General features: G+C 40.4%; 2 protein-coding genes across 8 annotated transcripts in view; one reads left to right on the top strand and one right to left on the bottom strand.

Moving 5' to 3' along the window:
* The first annotated feature begins 676 nt into the window (after nt 1–676).
* NOC3L (NOC3 like DNA replication regulator) overlaps nt 677–23182 on the top strand; it is a 52177-nt gene continuing 29671 nt past the window's right edge. Inside the window, exons 1-22 of one of the 4 annotated variants that reach the window (XR_013393239.1) lie at nt 678–801; nt 1865–2072; nt 4183–4300; nt 5019–5176; nt 5276–5335; nt 5998–6125; nt 7225–7386; nt 7744–7837; nt 8205–8380; nt 8569–8697; nt 8977–9108; nt 10142–10222; nt 10775–10875; nt 11462–11534; nt 11610–11673; nt 12235–12306; nt 12620–12801; nt 14329–14457; nt 15477–15574; nt 16772–16856; nt 16956–18277; nt 18433–18557. Coding sequence is in view for 1 of the 4 variants with exons in the window: in XM_028729763.2 (XP_028585596.2) it covers nt 793–801; nt 1865–2072; nt 4183–4300; nt 5019–5176; nt 5276–5335; nt 5998–6125; nt 7225–7386; nt 7744–7837; nt 8205–8380; nt 8569–8697; nt 8977–9108; nt 10142–10222; nt 10775–10875; nt 11462–11534; nt 11610–11673; nt 12235–12306; nt 12620–12801; nt 14329–14457; nt 15477–15574; nt 16772–16856; nt 16956–17087 (2391 nt within the window). In the remaining 3 variants the exon portion in view is untranslated. Of the gene's footprint in view, nt 802–1864; nt 2073–4182; nt 4301–5018; nt 5177–5275; nt 5336–5997; nt 6126–7224; nt 7387–7743; nt 7838–8204; nt 8381–8568; nt 8698–8976; nt 9109–10141; nt 10223–10774; nt 10876–11461; nt 11535–11609; nt 11674–12234; nt 12307–12619; nt 12802–14328; nt 14458–15476; nt 15575–16771; nt 16857–16955; nt 20327–23182 lie in introns of those variants that run through there. The other 3 variants (XR_013393238.1, XM_028729763.2, XR_003706788.2) reach the window with 3 other exon arrangements.
* The window catches only part of PLCE1 (phospholipase C epsilon 1), a 123171-nt gene continuing 121568 nt past the window's right edge, over nt 21580–23182 (bottom strand). For all 4 annotated transcript variants that reach the window (XM_028729759.2, XM_028729757.2, XM_028729760.2 and 1 more), the window contains one exon: nt 21580–22780. The gene's annotated coding sequence lies outside the window, so the exon portion shown is untranslated. The remainder of the gene's footprint in view (nt 22781–23182) is intronic.

Genomic DNA, 23182 nt, shown 5'->3' with positions numbered 1-23182 from the left:
GATAAGTACACCCATTGCATGATATGAGCCAGGTCTGATAGGTGTAAGAATTAATTCCAAAGCAGTGTTCTTGTGAAACCTTAGGCCACAGACATGCTGTCGTTTTGATTAAGTGGGGGAACCAGTCATGGGTGTAGCCAGGATTTATGTTTGGGGCGGGGGGGGGGCAAGGCACCCCACCTGCCATCACCCTCACTCTGGCTCTTGTCTAGCAGATTCAGAATGAAATGTCTTGACAACAGTTGTTCTAAATTTCTTTTGACCCCAGGAAAAAAATCTGTCCAAATCTTTCTACAATTTCTAAAGTATTTTTTATTTATTTACTTGATGGGGCGCGCGCGCGTGTGTGTATGTAAAACTGCCCCCCCCCCCCCGCTACACCCAGGGAACCAGCGATGGTCCACGCATGGGAATTGAGCAAAAAAAGCCCAGAAAGCTCCTCCTGGTCTCATGTTATGTCTCTTCTCCCCTCTGCGACTATATATTCTGGGACCGAGCCCCATTTCAGCCTAACTCACCCCTTTGTGCGCCCACGAAAGCGCTCCTGTGGGCTCATAAAAAACCCTGAGAAAGTGAGAGTCGTGGCTGCCCGGCGCTGGGCTTGCAGGGAGAGATGCCTTTTGCCTTCCTCCTCCTCTCCGACAGAGGTCGCTGTGGGGAAGCAGGATCCGCCTGACCTCCTGATAGCTTTTCCGCCCTCTCTTTGCCGCAGAGAGCCACTTCCGGTGCCTCGCGTGGCTGAGGCGTGTTGGTTTGCTGCGAGCGTGTTCGCCTTCCTTGCTTTCCGCTGCCATGAAGCCGGTGAGAGAGGGAGAATTGGGGTGGGGGTTGAGATTTGGGGGGCGGGCGGCTGCTTTGGCTGTGGGGCAAGGAAGCCTCGGGATATCCTGACGGGGTTGCTGGTCGGCGCTTGGGCAGCAGGAGGTGGAGCGGAGGGATAAATGGCGAGGCGCCGCGGGAGCGGTTCGTTCAGGTGGGCTTGGCCGAGGGAGCGCGGCTGGAACAGCTTCGTCGTTAACAGCGACGTTAACCGCCCTCTCCACCTCACATGTTGTTGGACTACAACTCCCGTCGTCCCTCCCTGCTGGCTTACGCTGGCAGGGAATGATGGGAGTTGTAGTCCAGCACCCTATCGGTGTGGCGAGTGGCTCCTCTGGGGTGCGCGTGTGATTTGGACACTGGAATTTCCCCCCCATTTGCAGATCATCTTGCTCGCATAATTTGGCTTTTTACTCTAGGGTTCCTTAGCCTTTATTTCTCTTAATCCAAATCAATCAATTGCGTTCTTAAAAGTAGATATTGCGCCTTAATCAAACTCATTCCTAGTAGCGTGTCTTCCATCTACAGTGGTACCTCGCAAGACGAATGCCTCGCAAGACCAAAAACTCGCTAGACGAAAGGGTTTTTTGTTTTTTGAGCTGCTTCGCAAGACGAATTTCCCTATGGGCTTGCTTCGCAAGACGGAAACGTCTTGCAAGTTTGTTTCCTTTTTCTTAACACCGTTAATACAGTTGAGACTTGACTTCGAGGACTCATAGAACGCGGTGTGGTAGCCTTTTTTGAGGTTTTTAAAGACTTTGGTGATTTTTGAAGCTTTCCCAAAACTTTCCCGACACCGTGCTTCGCAAGACGACAAAACTCGCGGAACAAATTAATTTCGTCTTGCGAGGCGCCACTGTATCCCACTTCTTCTTTCCCGTGTGACGTTAGCTTAATATTTCCATCTCGAGCATTTCAAAAACCTCTGTCATTTATGCTGCTGCTGCTGCTTAAATGTTATAAGGCTTACCATAAGTTAAAAAGGTCTTAGGAATATTATGGATAGATGTGTAAGGTCAACTAACTCAGCTCTTATCGCCTCCAGAGAAAAAGCAAAAAACGGGTTCCAAGCTTCCGCAAGCTGTTGAAAACAAGTAAAATAAAACTTGACAACAAGTTAAAAAACAAACAGTTCAAGCAGCAGAGTACTGCCAAGAAATACCGAAAAGAACAAAGGAAGCTCAGACAAGCTGTCAAAGATGCTGTATCCAAGAAGCCAATGCCTTTGGAGGATAACAAGAAAAAACATCCAGGTGAGACTGGGTGTGTTTGTGTGGTGAGGACATAATAGTAATAGGCTTCCATGGTATCCGGAGGTTTTCACTACGGCACAGAATATGAGGTCCCCTTTTAGATTGTGACCCTTTATGTGATTGAAGTGCTTTTCATAGTGTAAAATGTTATACATATCTCAAATCAGGCAGTTTGCATGTGAGCGATACAGGTTATTGAAGTAAACCTTGGCAGTTAATAGGCTGGATGCAGCCTACAGCAGTTGCACCATCTTTCGGTGTTCCCCACCCCACTAGAGCATTTTCTCATAATGTTTTGATTTTGATAACTAATTCTAGGGACTGATTATATTTTTGAGCAGTGATTCTCAGAATGAAGCTGCCTTACCCATAGAATAAATGTAAGTAACAGGGATTCTGATACAACAGGTCATCCATTGCATCTGAAAAAAATGGGCTTGAGTCCATGAAAGCTTGGGCCATAAGAAGGCTGGAATTCTATACTAACTTACATTGGGAGTCAGTCCAATGGGACTTAATTTTAATACACATGTATAGGATTGTGCTTTAATGTATAGATTTTTATTTAGTGCATAATTCTGTTTCCACCTGGACAGCTGGGTACCTCTGGGTAACCTACAAATAGAGCATGATGGGAACCAGCTCTTCTCTGGGTTGTTGTTGTTGTTTGCCTCCGGTATTTGGCATTTCAGGGTATTATGACTAGTAGTCGTTTAATTCTACCCAAATTTCTAGCCCATCCAATTCAAAAGGCCTGTGGTAGATAACAGCACGTATGAGTAATGTATTGAATTATTCATTTAAAAGTTGGGGTCATCACATTAGTGGTTAAAGGTAAGTAAAGATAGTCTTCATATAGTTTTTTTAAGGCAATCTATTTTTAGTGCAACAAAATTTAGTGAGGAGAGAGACTCCATTAGGCAAGGCCTCTTTCCACCTGCCTTGCCCCACCCCCTGGCCCTGGGATTCTTCATAAGGAAGCTGTGCTTGGAGGAAGAACAGTGGGGAGAGAGACTTCATCAGGCAAGGCCTTCCTCCACCTGCCTTACCCCACCCTCTAGTCTCTGCTTCTCAATTTGTATTGTATTATTTTATGTACTGTGGCTTGCCATTGTTTTATTGATTAGAGTTTAGAAATTATTTATTGTAACTGTTGAGTGGATTTCTGTTTACCTTTTATATGTTGATATTATTATTTTGTATTTTAAAGTTTTGTTTTATTATCACGTTTTTGTATTGCATTAGATTGTTGTAAGTTGTACATTTTTTGTTTCTTCAGTTTGTAAACCGCCTTGAGTATTGTAAGATAGATGGTATACAAATAAAAAATGATGATGATGATTGAGAGTTGCTCAGTTAATTGTATGAAATTCAGATGTCTTTACTCAAGGAGTGCTTCTGTTTCAGCGACTGAATACTTTTCCAGTATTCAAACTGCAAAATATTGTTGCTTTGGGAAAGTGGAAATGCTATGTGAAGTGAAGTAGTATTGTAGTGGACCGTGTCCTTGATGATACAGAACTGAAACGGCTAAACCCACATTGTCTTTGGATTAAGTGATCACTCAGGAGCTAAGCAATGATGTAATGCCAAATCTCAAAGCAAAGATTAATGCCAAATCAGTCTTTGGCATTCTGTGAGTGAACATTGAGATCATGCTCCCTCTTGAACATGGCCATTCCCTCCCAGGCTCTGGTCCAGGTTTGAGGCAAACCATAGCTTGCATGTTGTCTGAACAGCTGAAGTATAGTTTACCTGGAAGCCATGATTAGAAACCAACATTTTACCAGGCACACATGAGCTCTACAGAGAGCAATATAGAGGTAGAAAAATATAGTTGGATTCTACATACAGGGTGAGTCCTTTAAAAGAGGCCCCGTGGATACAGAGTACAGTACACATGTTCCACAGGGCCTCTTTTAAAAGACTCGCCCTGTACATACATTGTTTACTCACAAGTGTTGTTTTATATTCTCATCCCTCGTTAAAGTAATGTGCCGCAGTTGTGTGATTCAAGAAAATCAAAGTAAAAGGTATTTCCATCTGCCTTTTGTAGTGTGTATCTCTCTTAGTACCTCTGAAGTTATTCTGATTTTATTTGCCTTGGCAGAAAGGGAAGAAGAAGAGGTGGAAGCTCTTCCTCTTGATATGATGGATGAAGATGATATGAAATTAATGGAGGAACTTGCTCAGAGGGCGTCTTTTATAACACGAGATCTTTCTTCCAAGTAGGTGTTTGCAAAGTAGGGAATAGTGGACATTGCAGCACTTTTGTTGTCTATTTGTTCATTGAGAGTTTATTCAGCATATGTTGAATCTAAGTTTGCCCCTCAGTGTCAGACCTTTAATACAAAAGGCCTTCGCAGAATAGGCCTTTTTCCTGCCTATTTCCTGTTTGTTTGTTTGTTTTGAAGTCAGAAGTATGTGCTCAAGTGTTGCAGAGAATGAGTTCACAGATTCCATATGGGAGGGAGGAAGGGACAAAGGCAGAAGTTTGATGGTACATTCACAATAGCATGGGTAGTTTGCAGAAGAATTCCATTGCTCTTAAAAGTTCAGGGCATCTGTGACATTAATGGAATCACAAACCCCACAGTTAAGCTCCTGCTGTAGTTATACTTGCTGTGAAAAGAATTTCTGCTTGGCATTAGCTTGGACTAGCTGTTTGTAGAAAATGTAATGTAATGGAAGCACTTAATAAGGGTCTGGATAGTGACAATTTCATTTGTCCCCATTGGTAAACCCCATTTGGAAAAGCCTTCAATGGCAGATAGTTTGACCAGTTTTAATTTTTTAAAAAAGTCTAATTAAGTGGCATCATAGAGAAAATTGTATGTGTGTTTTCAGTGTAACCATTCCTTTGCAGTTCTGTTTGTGAAAATAGTATTTTTAAATGTAAGTTATAAGTTATCCATATGAGAGTCTGACAAGTCTTTCACTTTATAGTGAACCTGTTCATGCCAAGAAACGTAAGAATGAGAGTGTGATTGAGAAATATGAGAAGAAGCCAAGGCGCATGCAGACTGAGCCTGAAAAAGAACTTATTCATCTGCTTCCCATCAAAGACAAACGTGGAATTATTCCACAGACCATGGAAAAGCCAGGTGAGGCACAATCAAGATTGCCAGGCAAGCTGTCAGTTTGATTTAAGAACTGGATCATTCGCAATGCTGAATTTTTAAAGAGCTTGCTCTTTCTTGTAGTTAAAGAGGAAGAGGAAGAGGAGGAGAAGGATGAAATAGAAGAAATGGAAGAGGCACAAGGTATTTAAGACTTTTTTTAAAAAAAGATTTTGTACAGATTAAATATTAATAGACATTCAAATGGTGTTACTGTTCTTGAAGCATATTAGTGTAAATTACTTCATTGGTTCAGAGAACATTTTGTGGTTTGTCCTCATTGTTGAGTTACTGGATAGATCAAGTAAAATAAGTATAATACTGCCAAAGAAATGAATTGCTCTTAAAGTGTTTCCAGATGTTGCATTTACGAAGTCAACCTAAATTGAAGAGAAACCTGACTAGGGTAGCTCACAAAGGAGAATGGAAACCTAAACTATTATTTGAAAGTATTGGCTGACTACAACTGAAAGCCACCCCCTGAAAAACCCAACCAACTCCTAAAAGGTCTGTTTACCTGAATAAAGGTTTGACCAGGGGCTGATGAGAATGCCAACAGAAGTTTCTAGTCTCCATTTCAAATGTCCTTTCCAGCTCTGGTGTGGAGGCACACGTGCACACATACACTCTAAGACAGACTTCCTCAACCTCAGCCCTCCAGATGTTTTTGGCCTACAACTCCCATGCTCCCTAGCTAGCAGGACCACTGGTCAGGGATGATGGGAATTGTAGTCTCAAAACATCTGGAGGGCCAAGGTTAGGGAAGCCTGCTCTAAGACATGAACAGCGTTTTTCTTTATCACCAGCTCTTGAAGAACCATTACCTGTTCTCACTGCTGAAGAACTGCTAGTTCATAGGAAAAAGAAGCTACAAGAGAAAAAGATGCACATAGCTGCATTAGCATCTGCCATCTTGTCTGACCCAGAAAATAATGTAAGTAACATTTCAGTTGAGTTGAAACTGGCCATGCCATAAAAAAAGTAAGAGAATGATTTTTACATGCCAAAGATTCAGATGCATCATATTTAGTGTGGAAACAAATGTTGGCTTTTAATGGCTTGGCACAGTGAGGTCTCACGGGTTATGTGCTGTTGTTCATGCTCTCATCTCACAGATTTTGTGTGATTGCCTTCTGGATTGGAAGGGATAGTTTCCTTTCCTTTAGGCTCCTTTTACAGTATTTCTCTTGGATGCTGTTGAAACAGTTTTATGCATGGAATTAAATGAATACCATTAACCTTCCTTTTATTTTTTCCTCTCAACGTTTTTGCCATCCTTTTGAGAAGTTGTTCCCTAAAAGCAATGTTCTGTAACTGCTTCACAGGCAGTACTTCAAGTTAAGAATTTGACTTGTCACACACAAACACACACACACACACACACACACACACACACACACACACACACATATCTCTGGAGGGAGATTAAAACCCTGAAGTGAAACAGTTGGCAGTGTGAAACTGCAAACTGAAAGGCTTAGAGAGACAGGAAGAGCCCGTGGGTTCCAGGTATTTTCCATTTGAAAGGTAGCCACTGTGATTACTGCTTTTGTAATTGCTGATGAAAACAAACTGGTCCTTGCCAATTGTGAGACTGTGTCTTTTAGTCTTTCCAGGGTACATTGGGAAGTAGACTTGATGTGATCTGGCAGTTTTCATATTGTCTCAGAAGGTGTAGTTGTTTGGTTAAACTAAAACCCCACCACACAAGCTAAAACAAAAATCAGTGGGGGCATGACCTCAGTTTTGGGAAAACCTAGCACCTCCTCACTGATACAAATCCATTAAAGCTTCATTTGAAAAATGGGTGATATCACAGAAATTGATGGCATAAAGATAAAGTGTTACTAAAATATTTTGCACCATATGAATATCTAGAATATGTTGCAATCTTGAATTTTGTGTGTATGTTCTCTGAAGATGGCAGTAGTTGTTGTTCCTCACATTACAATGACAGTTTATGCATAAATTTTGTCTGGTTTACTTGTACTTGCCAATTATATTTCATGGTTGTATCATCCTTGCCTGAACAGATGAAGAAGCTGAAAGAGTTGCGTGCGATGTTAATGGAACAGGATCCCAATGTGGCCGTGATTGTGCGAAAGCTGGTCATGATTTCTCTGATGGAGCTTTTCAAAGACATTACTCCATCTTACAAAATCAGACCTTTAACTGAGAAAGAGAAAAACACAAAGGTGAGGTTGTAATATGTTTCAGAGTAGCTTAATGTCAAGTTGGGAGGGTAAGACAACTTGTTATATGTATGGAGGAAGAAATTAAGAGTTTCTATCTATGAAATTATTTCTTTTCTTAAAAATAGCCCACAGTTTTTAAGCTTAGCTGTTGAAATGTTGGCATTTGGGGTACCAAAAATGAAGAGTACACCTTTCTCGCAAAACTGTTGGGTAACAAATTTCCCCAAATACTTCTTGAAAAGACTTCAAAATAGATACTGCAGAGGGTGACATCTTCTGAAACTTAAAATGTGTTGCAGTTGTCACACAGTAGATTTATGGCAAGATGTTTTACATTGTTTCTTTGTTTATCCACAGGTTAGAAAAGAAACTCAGAAATTAAGAGAATTTGAAGAAGGCATTGTCAGCCAGTACAAGTTTTATTTAGAAAATCTGGAGCAATCTGTGAAAGGTACGGCAGGCAGGGTGTATGGCTGAGGATGGGGATATGCTCTTAAATGTTGAGCGCTAAAAGTATTTTGTTGTTGGAAAGAAGCAGTGATTGGTAGTATCCCTAACACAAAGCATGGAGAAGATCCCCGATTTAAACTCTAGAATCTCAACTCTTGATCCTGAGTTGCAGGGCTAAGAAAGTATTTTTCCTAGTATATTTTTTTTAAGGATATGGCATTGTGTGTGTGTTTTCATTCTAAGCCCTGTGTGTCATTGTGGCAGGAAATATGCAAGTAATATATTTTTCCCCCACCTGGAAATAATAGTAGTAATTTCAGAAGCTGGGATGGCAAAATACTCAGGCTTTTATGCAATATTTCACTTAGATTGGAAGCAAAGGAAGCTGAAGAAAAGCAACGTGATTTCACTAAAAGCATACAAAGGCCTTGCAGAGATTGCTGTGAAGTGCTTGTGTGAGCTGTTGGTGGCCCTGCCTCACTTCAACTTCCACAATAATATTATTGTACTCATCGTGCCACTCATGAACGATGCTTCAAAACAGGTAGGCATACCCCATAGTCATGACAGCAGCCGTTACTGGTATATTGAAATATTGTATGTCATTTCAAAGTAAATATGAATCACTTTCTGGAAGGGTAAAAATCTCTGTTCATGGCATTTTACATTTTTTCATCCAGAAAGCAGTGCTGGTTGAATAAACACTGATAATCGAAACTTCCAACTTTCCAGATTTCTGAAATGTGCTGTGGTGCAGTAAAGACCCTCTTCAAGCAGGATAAACTTGGCTATGCCTCACTTGGTGTGGTGAAGGTGATTTCTGGCCTTGTGAAAAGCAGGAATTATGATGTTAGACCTGAGGTAAGTTCCTTCCTTCCTCTCCAGTGTGGAGCGATAGTTAAAAATGGACTTTAAATATTTACTATCCTTGTTGAAGTACTATGGCATATTATCGCAAACAAAAACCACACCAGTTGTTTCCCAAACGTTACTTTTTCCATTCTTCATGAGTTGTTGGCAAGGATGGCATCTGTGCACATGGATATAAAAGAAAAAGAAATGGTCTCAGGCAGTTTTATGTTTTGTAAGATCTGTGCTTTTAATGAATTTGAGAAATAAATGTTACTGGATTATCTTTAGGTGCTAATGACACTAATTCACCTAAGAATTAAGGAAGTAGAAGTGAAAAAAGATGCAGAAGACATCACGCCAAAGAAGAGGTTCATGTCTTATCAAGAGAAACGGAAAAATCTTTCAAGGATGCAAAGAAAGGTACTTCTTACGCTGTAGTGTACATGTATAATTTGAATTTCATTAGAAAATGGAACGGTTTCTGGCTTGTAACCAAATAACTAACCAGTGAGTTCTATTGTCCAAGGAGATTTTGAAACAACACCTCCTCATGCCGTCCTCCTTTTGAAACTATATTATGATTTGGCGAGGAAGCGACTGCTGTTTGAGAGATAGTGTAAAACAATAAATCTCAGCTGAGCTTGCTGACATTCTTGGGTGCCCCTAAATTAGCTCTTATGTTCATGTCTCAGGACTTTCGTTTTGTGGCCATGTGAACACTGCAGAACACAGTTCTGCAGATTGTTTCTTGCTGGTTATATATGGGAAGATTTTTTGTTAGTGATCCCATCATGCTTTTGCTGCTGAGAGGCTTTTAGTACAGCTGAAAATAGTCCCACCCCTGTTTCTCATGTTGCTTTAAACATCATGGTCAGTTCACATATAATCAAAATCATGGTTTAGGGCTCCATGGGCAAACCTCCATGAGACAGAGCAAAGCATTGGGCTCGTGCACACACCTCCCTTCTTCCCACATATCTGGGATAATGGTTTCGGTTGTGTTTTCCTCAGTCTCTACTTAGCATTGTGTATAAACTGGAGGTTAGGTCATAGCTGTCAACGTTTCCCTTTTTTAAAGGGAAATTCCCTTATTCCGAATAGGATTCCTCGCAAGAAAAGGGAAAAGTTGACAGCTATGGGTTAGGTTCTAAACAAGCCAGCTTCTTTAGGAACTAACAATGGTTTAGAAGTTTTTCAAACATGGCCTGTGTTTCCAATCCAAATTTGCAATTCTGGTTTGGAGAGCAAGCATTTGATGAAAAGCCAGTTAGGTTGCCTGTACCAGAAAGAAGTAACTTATCTGACCACTCATAGTCCATAAGAGGAGGAAGGAGCATGCGGCATGTTCCTGTTCAGAGACATTACATCTGAACTGACCCAACGCCTGCAAAGTAATTACCTTAATACTGCCAGAATCTTGTGTTTTCTTACAAAAAACCTTGTACATTTTCAGTGGAAAAAAGCAGAAGAGAAACTAGAAAGAGAACTCTTAGAAGCAGAAGCCTCAGAGAGCACAGAGAAAAAACTGAAACTGGTAAGAATATTTTCATGGGTGTAGTTTACTGCTGAGTTTTGTATTATGCACAAGTAAAATTAGACCAGATATTGCCAATTGTAGTATTTGTTTCAAATTCTTGCTTTGGTTCTGTGGTTCCTTAGAAATGAGTTTCTAGTCATAAAATGTGGGTGGGCTGTATGCACAGTAAACACAAAGACTGATACTATAAGCACGGATTTATTCCTCATTGTGGTTAATCTTTATTATTAGTAGTTGTTTTTACTCAGCACAATAGTTGAGGGAGTATAAATAGTGCAATAACAGACTAGTAGTCTGTTTTTTCCTGGCAATTCAATAATTACTGGTTTAGGGCATTATGGTGTCTATCCATAGCTATCCCGGCTATGATTCATAATGATGTAAACCAGTAATTAGGAACTGATCTTGCTAGCAATTAAGTAATCCTAGGAAATTTAAAGTGGTTTTTGATTAATGGCTTTCAAATCCAGGCAAGTGTGAACAGAACTTAAATACGGTGAACTTGGAATGTTCCATATGTGTTCATTTGTGGGTGTCTTTTCTCTACAGCACACAGAAACCTTGAATATTGTATTTTTAACTTACTTCCGAATACTGAAAAAAGCACAGAAGTCTCCCCTTTTGCCTGCTGTGTTGGAAGGCCTTGCAAAGTAAGAATTTCAAAGCAATTTTTGAGTGACCATTCTTTATAAAAGTTCCTAACAAGGCACATTATATCAACATAAAAACTTCCATTGAAAAGGTTTTACTGGAGTAGGCTCATTGCAATTAATGGAGCTAAATTGATCATGTCCACTAATTTCAGTGGGCCTGGGTAGAACTTAGTTAAATGCAACCCACTGCTTAAATTTGTTTAAAAACTTCACTTAAAATTACTCAGAAAAATTATATAAAAATCAGGGTAGAAGAAAGTCGGAAGAATAAAAGCAACTGAAATTCAATGCAGTTCTAAAATAACATTGCTAAAAAGTTTGGTATGTATTTCATCTGTTTCATGCGTTGCTTGTATAGCATCCTGTTTTGTTTTCAAAATGATAGCTGGCAGATGGAGGAATGCTGTTCTTTTTTTGGATTACAAGTAGTGTGTGATTAATGATCATACTGCAAAAGAGAAGACTACTTAAGAATGTTGTTTAAGATAGTTGCACTATAAAACAAACTATAATTGCAATGGCATGCTTTGAGTTTGACAGAGAAATCTTCTGTAAATTCACAAATCTAACTCCTTGATTTTAGGTTCGCCCACCTCATAAATTTGGAATTTTTTGATGACCTTTTGCTTGTTCTACATTCTCTTATGGTCTCAGGGGTAAGTTTATCCTTTGTCTAAAGATATTTAAGACTTTTGGTCTATATCTTTCTGATGCATTTCCTTTATTTTCAGGTGTTAAGCCACAGAGAGAGTCTGCACTGTATTCTTTCTGCTTTCCACATTTTGTCTGGTCAAGGTACAGTTTAATTTTCATATTGCATTTCTTTTGTGATTAGCCTGAATGGGACCATTGCTAGGTTTGTCTGATGGGCTTGAGTGGTCAAAGATTTAACAAAAAGTTCCATCCAAGGAAATATGATAGACTTTGAGGAAGGACTAGAGAGACAGCGAGAAGACACTTTTTGTTTTGGCTCTGAACCAGGATCAATGTTGCCTGTTTGTTTTAAGGAATCTGAATTCTTCCAGTTGACTTTGCTTGTATATTTGTAATTAAAGGAATATATTGCACAGGTTCAACCAGTCTCCAGCACGCACTTAGCTCCAGAGGAAACTAAACCCCAGAGCAGTGTTTTTCAAACTTGGGTCTCCAGCTGTTGTTGGACTACAACTCCCATCATCCCTAGCTAGCAGGACCAGTGATCAGGGATGATGGGAGTTATAGTGCAACAACAGCTGGAGACTCAAGTTTGAAAAACACTGCTCTGAAGTATTCCCTTTGAACGTCTCACCATTTGAGGAAGTAAGTTGTTTTACAGTTACAGCAACAAACCTACTTAACTGGAATTATTTTGGATAGGTGATGTCCTTAACATTGACCCTTTGAAGTTCTACACACACCTTTACAAGATACTACTTAAACTACATGCAGGTAACTCCTTATTTCAATGGTTTTGTGATAACAAAGCTCAAGTACTGTCTTTTATATACTTCTATGGTAGATGGAGTGAAATTGTATGCCTTGGTACTTTCTCTACAGAAATTACCCATCAGTGGGTTTCAGTGGTGTTCAGTAGTGTTTCTTTTTTTGCTAAATAGCTGGTGTAATTCTTAATTGGTGAATCTTTCTTAAATAAATTAAAAATAGAATCGGGAAATAGCGGGTGTCTTCACTCTTTCTGGTGTTCTTTTGGATATATGTTCCTGCATTCAAATGGGTTTTGAACCACACGTGTTGTTTTAAGGTGCTACAAATGAAGATGTGGCAATAGTGCTGCAGTGCCTGGATGTGATGCTCACCAAACGTAGGAAGCAGGTGTCCCAGCAGAGAGCTCTTGCTTTCATAAAGCGCCTCTCCACAGTAGCCCTCCATCTCCTTCCAGACTCCTGCATTGGTATCTTGGCAACCAACAGAACATTAATGCATGTAAGTTCTTAAAAACATAGCTAATGAGACCCTTCAGCTATAGTCCTGTTGGGATCTAAAACTGTTGGATGTTTCAAACTCATTCTGTTGAAACTCCTACATCATATTTAGAACATGTCATACCTTCACAAATCTACACACACATGCGTGCAGACACACACCAGCATAGAGGGTTCCATTTAACTTTTAGCTGTGCCAAGCCAAGTTTCATTCTTGTCAGAAGAGATGGAGTCATTCCAGCATTCTCCTAGGGCTGCCATATGTCTGGATTTTCCTGGACATTACTGGAATTTCAAAGGCGGAATTAATGTCCGGGGGGGGGGGGGTGTCCTGAAAGGCGGTGTTTTTGTAAATATGGCAACCCTAATTCTCCAGCTTTCCTGCCTTGTTGTTTCTTCAGTTATTCTTTCTGCTATGGGCATCAACATCTTAGCTCTTTCATTGCATTGGATTTAGTTTTTAGAGGGGAAATGCCCACTGGGCCCAAGCTGTCACTCAGAGAATCAGGGTCACCTTTTCACTGGAGTTGGCCTAGAGCAGTCTGAGGGGTGTCTGTTACAGATACTTCGTATAAAGGATAGCTCCAGGGGCTGTAAGCTTGATGACTGGCAGGTTCAGTATGCTGATGGCAGTAAAGACAATTGTATTTCAAGAACTTGGGTGGTGAGGCTGATTATTGCTTTTCTACTAAGATGCAGGTATTTTAATTGCTGCAGTTTGAAAATGGTGTTTGGATTCTGATCTTAAAATGACATAGTTTGTTTGTTAATTGGAATTTCGTACATATTGGCTGGTTTGCACTAAATCATGATTTACGCCCATGTGGCTGAGCAAGAATGAAGCATTGGGCTTGTGCCCCTTCCCTAGCTCTCAAAGAATCTTGACTTTGCATTTCATACAACCCTGGTTTAAAACAAACAGTGGCTAGCTTTCTTAAGAAGCCAAATTCAAACAATGGGCTATTTGAAGCTGGCTTTTGAAACTAACCATTGCTTTAAACCAGGGTCTCTAGCACATATGTAATACTTGTTTGAAACTGATACTCAGTTTGGCAAAAGTCCTGCTCCCAGTTGCATTTGATTCGACTGGTGGAGTCTCGTCCATTTAATGCTAAGCGGTGGTTTTAGCATTAGGTGAGAAGGCAGCAATTGTATTTGACTTTTGTAGGTTTCTCTTCTTCTTGCCGCCTACCCTGAGGTAGGCTACAAATAAAATGCCCCTTCCAACACAATGAACAAAATGGTCCACATGTGAAATATTCTTAACATGTTTTGAAAATTATTACAGCAGACGTGAGTTCTCCAGAGTTGGTTCATTTTGCTTTAAATGAAAGCAGAGACTTTTAACATGATCCATCAGGCCATATACATATTCAGAGATCTTAAGTTTCTTACATCGATAGTTATCTTTTCGGGGAGATGCAATTTTGTTTTCTGAGGCAAACATGGTAACAACTTTGTAATGATTATTCCATTTCACGTGGGACTCTCTTCTTTTTTCCTTTTCTTTTCTTGGATGGTATTGTAGACTTTCCCAAAGACAGACCTTCTCCTAGACAATGAATCTCAAGGGAGTGGACTTTACCTTCCTGAGCTGGATGAACCAGAGTACTGTAATGCTCAGAACACAGCACTGTGGGAACTGCATACTCTGCGGGTGAGTGTCGCGGAAGCTAATGTCTTGTTGCCTTATTCAACACTAGTAACCTAGGAAGCTCTTTTTCTGTTCTGAATACACTTTTTTAAAGTCAGAATTTGCAGGAATGAATGTTCTTGAGTATTCTAATTCTATTTACAACATTTTTATAATGCAATTACCGTATTTTCCGCCCTATAGGACGCACTGGCCCATAGGACGCACCTAGTTTTCAGGGGGGGAAATCGAGGGGGAAAATATGATTTCCCCCCCGCCCCTGCAGCTCTGGGAGCAGCGGACAGGCTGCACGCAGACTGTGCGCTACTCCAAGACATTCTTCCTGCTTTTGCGGGAGGTGGGGGAATTCCCACCTCCCGCAAAAAGAAAGAAAGATGGGGCTGGCAATGGGGGAAGCGCTGCTTTCCCCCACCGCCAGCCTCAAAGAGCAGGCTCTCCTGGCTTCAGCAGAAGCAACACGAAGCCTTTGGAGCGCAGGCTTCGGAGGCTTCGCGTTACTATCGCTGAAGCCAAGGAGCCTGCATTCGCCCCATAAGACGCACACACATTTCCCCTTCATTTTTGGAGGGGGAAAAGTGCGTCTTATAGGGCGAAAAATACGGTAATCAGTTTTCTTCAGTGGCGAATATGATTTTGAACTTCAGTAACTCTTTTCACTCTTTTAATCAGGCTGTTTAGCTCCATCATTCTGCTTTGCACTTTTCTTCTTCCTACCTCATCTTATTTACTGAGAAAGTAATGAGCAGTGATGCATGCGAACCACCCAGCATCTTCCCATCTTCTCCACTTAATTGATCCCCACTGCTAGATGCTTTAACTCTCTTCTTGGAAAAGGCTTAAGATTCCCCCGTCATAATTGTCTTGCATCTCATGGGATGTTTAACCAATCGAGCTTTTGTTCCTAAAGCGGAGAGAATACAATTTTGATGATAACCTTTAGTTCAAATAGTCAAATGCATTACATTAATATAGAAAGGTTTACATTCCCAATTTCTCATCAGTGCTCTCTCCCTAACCCCCAGAGACATTATCACCCAGTCGTTCAGAAATTTGCAGCTCACCTTGTGGCTGGTGCCCCAGCAGAAGGATCAGAATCTCTTGGGCATGAATTTAGTCGGAGGTGAGAGAAAGGTGTTTGCTTTGAAAAAAATTGTGCATAGATTCAAAAGAACAATTTAGGAGCCAGGCTTTCAGTGTACTGGTACCTCCTCCTTAGAGCTCCCACCCGTAATGTGTCACACAGGCACTGTCTATTATCTTTTTGATGCCTGCTGCAGACCTTCCTTTTCCCACAAACCTTTTAAGTGAAGAATTTTGTATTGCTCTGTATCCATATAGAATTGAAATTGTTTTTATCGTTCTATTGCTTTGGAATGCTTCATGGGAAGCAATTCATAAATTATATGAATGAAGTTTAGCGGAGAAAACCCTGCAGTCTTTTCTGGTATAGAACCAGAGACTCGGCAGCTTACGTATGTATACAGGGGTGGGGGAAGTTTTTGACCTGGTGGGCCAGATCTTTATCTCCACCTCACACCCTGTGGGCCAACTTTGACAGGGGGAAGTGCCAGCTACTCATCAGTTGTCAGAGGCCATGATGATGAGGTCATGGCTGATAGGTCTTGCCAGAGTTGAGCCGTGGGGTGAGCATGCAGCAGGATTGGAATCTTCGCTCCTCAGCTGAAGAGTGGAAGCTGCAGTCCTTCTCCCTGGAGGGATCTGCTTTTCCCCCTGAGGAAGATGGGACAAGATCTATTACCTTTTTCTCTCTGTGCCCAGCCAGGTGCTCATGGGGTGTGCACAATAGCTCTTACCCCAGCAACTGGCATTCAGTGGCCAGTTGCTCCTGAACCTGGAAGCAGTACTTAGCTACCATGGCTAATTGTCACAGTAGATGGATCCAGTTACCGAGTTCTTTTTCTGAGTGGAAAGTACATTACTACTGTTTAATATTAGCTTGAATGTGAACTAAAGGAGCAGATTTTTTTAAAAATGTAGCTGTGTAATGTTCACTGTCAAGCGTTTTATACAATAATCCTGGATTCCAGTATCAGTGATAGGAAAGGAGGGAAATGTCTGCATGCAGAAGAAGACTTCAGTCTTGCTCCATTATTCTGTTCAGTGTTTTTTTTGTGTGTGTTCATTTCTTTGTTTGCCTCAATTTTTGACATATTTTAAAGGTGCTTTGCAGGGCTGTTCAACTCTCCAATACAAATACTAAAATTTAGGGTCTTTGGTTTTTCCCCAGTCTTGCTTTAGGACACAATATATATTTTTTGCAAATAGTATATTAAAATGAAACCTGTATCCATCATAGGTTGCCTACAGAACTTTTTGAGGCCTACAGTATGAAAGGAATGACTTTTAATCCTCGTGTTGCGTCAGTGGCACCCAGGAAAAAGGTACCGCCTTGCACCCTTCTCTTCTTAAATCACACACGATGATTGATAATGCAACATTTTGATTTTACTTCATAAAACTGTAACACTTGTTCATTTCAGGGTAAATTTTCACAAGAGGCATCATTTCTGAATGAAGACTTGAATGAATTATTTAAGGTTTATTTTGGAAGGCCAGTTCCACAAGGAGCCCTCGATTTCACGAAACACTTAAAGGGATTGCCAGTTTCCTAAGTATATTACAAACCATTGCAATCTATTTAAAGGAACTAAATACATGAAAGAAATACTCACCTGGTCTACAAATAATTTAAATAAAGTGGGCCTTTTTATTATGGATGCTGGATTTCCAGGAATGAAGAAGCAATTAATGAACAGCCTGTACTTTGGAATTCTAGGACCCCTGATTCCATATTTATTGCTGTAGTTATTATGGTTTGTAAGCTTTGAGTTTATGTATAATATTGAACAATATTTTCATTGGAAATGGATGATTTTTCTAAAATGACATGAATTTGAATTGATTCTAGAAAACTATTTTAATTGTATCAATATATAAACCTTTTTTTAAAAGAAAAAAAGATTTCAGGCCAATCGTTCTGTTGTTATCTCACCTACCTATGATATAAACTATAAGCAGGTGTTGAAAAACAGTGGTGCGTGGATATCCACTCCCACAGAGCACAATCCCACCGTTTTATGTTTATTTTTTAATTTAATGTCTCTATTAAATGGGCTATGAGAAAGTGACTGCAATTAACATTTAGCCCCTCTCCCCCTACATTGAGATTCCCCACACCACAATAGTTTGTACAGTTATAAGGTTACTCTTCCTGTATTGGGCCTAGTATCACAAAAGCAAATGGGGATTCATCATAGCATCTACCAAAAATTTCTGTGCATGGTCTAAGTGCCCAACCAGACATTATAAACAACTGCCCTGATGCTTTTTTTCTTTTTAAATGACATGTGGGCTAAACGTTAAGTGGGGAAGTCGTGGGACAAGGAAGGCTGCTTAACTCTTTTCCGTCAGCTATTTTCCTGCTTCAAATCTCCCTCCCTACTCCTGCTGATGGAAAAAACCCAACTTTTTAGCAGGGAAACATTTTCTGTAATATTGCCATTTCTTCCTTTAAATTTTGTGTCCCGAGGCTGCTTCCCACCGAAAAATAAAAATTGCACCCAGCTAGGTGTAATGTGTAGTTTTGCCCTAAATTGTAGACCAAGTTAGTATTTTCCTGCTGCAGTGTGAACACAGTGCATCTATTTCAAGCATCAAAAGGAGTAGTGAGAGATGGATAAGGTACGTAAGCATTTTGTTCTGCACATCCTCTTTCTCTTTTCCTACTAATGGGTTGGTATTGCTTTATGAACTAATCTTCATTTTCTTTCTAGTTGTTGACCTGCATAAGAGCAATGAGCAAGTAAGCATTCTGCCCTCCTTATTTGCTAGTGGTGAAATGTGCAGATAACTGGAAATATTTTGCTATTCAGTACAAATGTTTTATGGTTGCACTGTATTGTAGCTGAAAGAAGTTTGACAACTTTTGGCTCTTCATTTGTTATATTGGTGATCTAGGTCTCAATTTGAGTGTCAGCCTGCAATCCTAAGACTACACACTTACCTGAGAGCAAGCTCTATTGAACTTTCTGGGGCTTACATCCAAGTAGACATAGTGCAGTCTCATCATTTGGGAAATGCAGGTAGGTCACCTCTGTTTCATCCACACTCTCTTCAGTACAGCAGATCAGGGGTTTAGATTGCTCTGCTTGAATGTAACTATTGAAGTCCATGTTTACAAATTTATTGAGACACCTTGTTTAGATGGCAGTACTCTTGTGATAGTAATTCACTGTTGCTGGAGGTAGGAATACTGACAACAACTGCTCCGTATTGGTCACACCCCAAAAAATTGCCACTGTACCACAGACAAGTGGAAGGTGATGGTGGGGAACAAAAATATGATGTACATATAATTCTTGGGTTTTTTTCTAAACACCTGGGAGCAGATTTTTACATTGGTGGCTGTACTGCTGTCCAAGCATTTCTAGATGGGATTTTTGGCTCTAGTTTCCATCATGTTCCTAATAGAAGCACAATGTGTGCAAAAGTAAATAAAAAGTAAAAGCAACACCTTTTGAAATTCTCTAGGTAGCCAGAGACCCTTCTTAGTCATCCATAAGGAGTTCTATGATTAAATTTGATTTACTCCACCACCTCCTCTCTAAAGGACCTTATATAACATGTAGCTTCAAATTTAAATGCATGGTACTGTTAAACATCTCACATTGACTGTTTAGGTCTGTCTGCTGTTTTCAGAGGCATAGTTTTTCTGGCAAGCCGTGGCTTTAGAGCTTGTCTAAATGCTATGAACTCAAGTTGGTGTGTAGAAGTCATATGATAGCACTGTGTTCCATTTACTGAGGCTTTTTTAAAAAAATTGTCTTTATTGAAGGATTTTCATAGACAACAAGGGTACATACGGTTTTGTTCTCAGTTCCTAAGAGTCCTTTATATAGGTCAGTTACATTCAGTGTAAGACACTATTGTAATACATTTTGTGAGGTTGCGGGGGGGGGGGGGGGATGAATTGGAGGGAGGGAGAGAAGAGGGGAGAATGATCTCGTTCTTTTGCTTAGTGTGTTTTGGCAGTGTGAGAGGTTGCAGAGCCCAGAGCATGGTTGGTTGCATTCAGTTGATTACAGTGAGTTTTGCTTGTGTGTGTGAGGTTGTAAGGGGTTGTTCAGTGAAGTTAGCCATATTGATTTGTATGCTATTGGGGGGTTTATGTTGTCTTGCTGGGCTGTATATGTAATAAAAGAGAGCCATACCGAGGTGAAAGCATCTTCTTTTGTTTGTCCCCGTGTTAGTGTCAGTTTGTTGATTGGGAAACTGCCCTACTAGAAAAGCTAAACAGTTTGGTTCCAGTGGTCCATGTTCACTCCTGACAGATCCCACCAGTGTCTAGTTATGACACTCCTAGCTGCTGAGAGTAAGTGGCTTATGAGTTCTTCGTAATGTGAGTGTGCATTGTTGCCTTGGAAGAAGTTTAATAGGGCCAGTTCTAGAGTTGCTTCTAGTACCGGTTTTGTTATTTTCCAGGTTTCTTGTGGGACTTGATGTCCAAAAGGTTTGGATTTGGGGGCATTCCCATCACACATGGAGGTATTTGCCTGTAGTGATACAATCTCTCCAGCATTTATTTGAGGTTCCTTGGCGTATCAGCACCAGCTTCCGAGGTGTTAGGTACCATTTATAAAGTGTGGTTTAGACCATTGGGTAGGATTTTGCAACCTATACCATGTTCCCATTAGTGTTTGATTTTGGTGAGGGATTTTGTCGGGTCTTGGAATAGTATTTTGTATATTGTGTATACCATCACCTTGCTGTGTCCCTCTCTTGTCAACAGAAGTTTCTCAAAGGTGGTCAGAGGCCTAGTGGCTGCTGCTTTGATTACTGGGTTATTTAAGACGATGTGTTGTTGGTGATGAGTCAGCCAGAGTATTTGGGTGTCCCCTAGTTTTATCTTATGCTTCTTGTGTTGGTATGGGTTTGCCATTGTTGTGGCAGTATAAGCCTTTGGCTTGCCAAGTTTCTGTTCGGGAGCTTTGGGCTGTGTGGTGGGTCAGGAGAATTAGTGGGGATGGGGTTTGGACTGTTCACCTGCTTTTTCCTTCTGTGCTTCAAGTGTGAACCTGCTTAGCATTGTGGGAATTTTCTTTAGTTTTTTTCGACGGCATGGGCACACTGTGGTGGGGGTGTTTCTGATTGTGTCTATTGCCATGTGCAGCCATTGTTTCGTTTTGTCCTCTAGGATGTAGGGGGTTATGTGGGGCACTTGGTTGGTGATGTAGTAGAGTTCTATATTAGGAATTTCCCAGCCTCCTGGGGGGGGGGGGGAAGGTGTAGGAACTTGGAGCTTACTCCTGGCTTTTTCTGTGAGAAGGTTGAGTGTTACTGTGGCATTTTTAAAGTGTGGTAATCAAAACATCATCATTTTCTTGGCTAAGAGATGGATGACCTGCTTATAGCAGGGATGGGAGACAAATGTTACCTGTCCAGGCCTCTTTGCCTGCCTGGAGGGAGGATAGAGATGGCTGGGTTAAGAAACTTGCTCACTGTAGAAACACAGAAGTCACATTAGTTGTTCTGCCCACCCCTGGCATGTGGGGACCGATCAACACAATTGCAATCTAGAGTCCTGCCTCTGGAGGGCACTATGTACATACAGCTGTGTTTTTTGCTGTGCCAGTAAGGCATTTATTTTCTGTTTATAACAAATGATTCCTCTACCAAGCCTTATGACTAAACATAAACAAACAATAGTCTTTTCTGAATTTAAGTCCTGACCTTCCTTCCCCCTTAGCTAATTTTTTTAAACTTTTGGAGTTAAATTAGCTTTCCTTAATGTTAGCTTCCTACTGGCTGCTTCTTTGAGGTGAAGGGGCCTTGTGGGGATTAGAGGTGAATGGCTACATTTTGCAAGCCATGAGTATTAAGCTTTGTAGAACATCCAATCTGATTATGACTCTGCATTCCATTCAGGTTCAAATTGTTTTTCAGCATTTTGCTTTGAACTTCAGTTAACTGAACAGGCTCTTTCCTTGATTTACTCTCACAATATGATCCTGGTGAACAGCAGGTGTGTTGATGTAGGTTCCACAAAGCCTGTTTTTGAACAGTTTAAAATTTGTACTATCATTATCAAAAGACAGTCAAAACCAGTTACTATTTCAGTTCTTGCATGCTTTATATGGGTAGTATTAAATTGCTTTACTTGTATTATTAACAAAAGGAAGGGAAGTTACTACAGCCGGTGCTAACGGCCTTATAAACACAACAAAAGCCCATGGTTTTGCAAACATATACAAATCTTTACAAATACTTTTATGTAAACAGAGATTGCAAGGTTTATACTGAAAATGAACACATTAGTATGTTTTAGGTTTAAATTTCTTAAATAAGGCTGCCAGCTATGGTAAGAGTGAATATATATTTGACGTTAACAATTCAGATAGAAAAAACTTCAAGCTGTTAATTTCTCTCAAAACACCTTTATAATAGTGAATTGATAGTGAACATACAGATTATGTTTCCTGAATGTACTTCTCATTATAATGCTTATCTTCTCTAAACAGAGATACATATAATTTTCTGTAAAGCAAGGCATGATAAATACATTATACAGTGGCACATACCTTAGAATATTAAAATAAATAATCATTTTTTTAAAAAACAAAAACTAGAATAAATTGCATGAAGAAATGTTGCTCCTAATCAGTATCGCTATTAAAATAGGTATACTTACAGCTGTACACTGACAAATCATAACTTTTATATTCACCATACTGAAATCTATGAATTACAATGTACTTTTTATCTGCCTACAACCACCTAAAAGTGTGTTTAGAAGCTGCTTTTAAAAAGTGCATTATTGTTATGTAACACACTCCAGAACATCCTCAACTTTCATTTTCCCTTAAGATGCCTAATTAAATTATTTTTTTCTAAAAAGGCAGATTTCTGCTTGCAATGGACAATATAAGGTGCTTACTTTCCCTCTTGTCCAAAGGTAGTGAATATGAAGACAAAAGGAGGAACAGTCTCCAATGCTTCCAGGGTATTCTTCCAAAGCCTCAAAAACATAACTTCCTCCACTGTTCACAGACTTTGCTCTTGCCAGCAGAAGCAGCAACTAGATTGCACCTGCACTGGTAGCAGAGATTCAGCTGGGCCAGCCAGTTCCTTAGCAGTGACTTGCTCCACTGTACGAAGGTTTGTCTCTTATTTAGACACGTTCCAGTTACACCCCCTATCTCCTCCCAAAGCAAGACTGCGCAAAGAAGCTGAGGGAGTGAATCCATCGTCCTTTTCTATCAACTTCACTGCAGCTTTTGTCTCTTGTATTTAAGGCCTTTGTAATTTCCTAGAATCAGGAGGAAATGCAGAGAGGTTTAAATACATTTAAAAAAAAGATTTTGAGCAATTAATCACTTAAATACTGCTGCCATATGTTGAATGAACAAAATCTAGCAAAAGGCAAGTACTGAGGTTCTATTGCTTAAATTTCTCCCCTTAAATGGGAAGCTCTTATGCTGTTGTCATTAAATTATCGTATTTTTCGCTCCATAGGGCACACCGGACCATAGGGCGCACCTAGGGTTTTTTTTTTGGGGGGGGGGTAAGAAAAAAAAAATTCCCCCCCAGCCCCAAAGAGCAAAGAAGCCAAGACAGTGAGCGGGATCCATCCCGCTGGCTGTCTTGGCGGGATCCATCCCGCTGGCTGTCTTGGCTTCTTCTTTAGCCGCAGGGCTGGGGTGGGGGAAGC

This window comes from Podarcis muralis, chromosome 6 (assembly GCF_964188315.1).
Source record: "Podarcis muralis chromosome 6, rPodMur119.hap1.1, whole genome shotgun sequence".
In the NCBI taxonomy this organism is placed as follows: domain Eukaryota; kingdom Metazoa; phylum Chordata; class Lepidosauria; order Squamata; family Lacertidae; genus Podarcis; species Podarcis muralis.
This window is presented reverse-complemented; position numbering and strand designations above follow the sequence as displayed.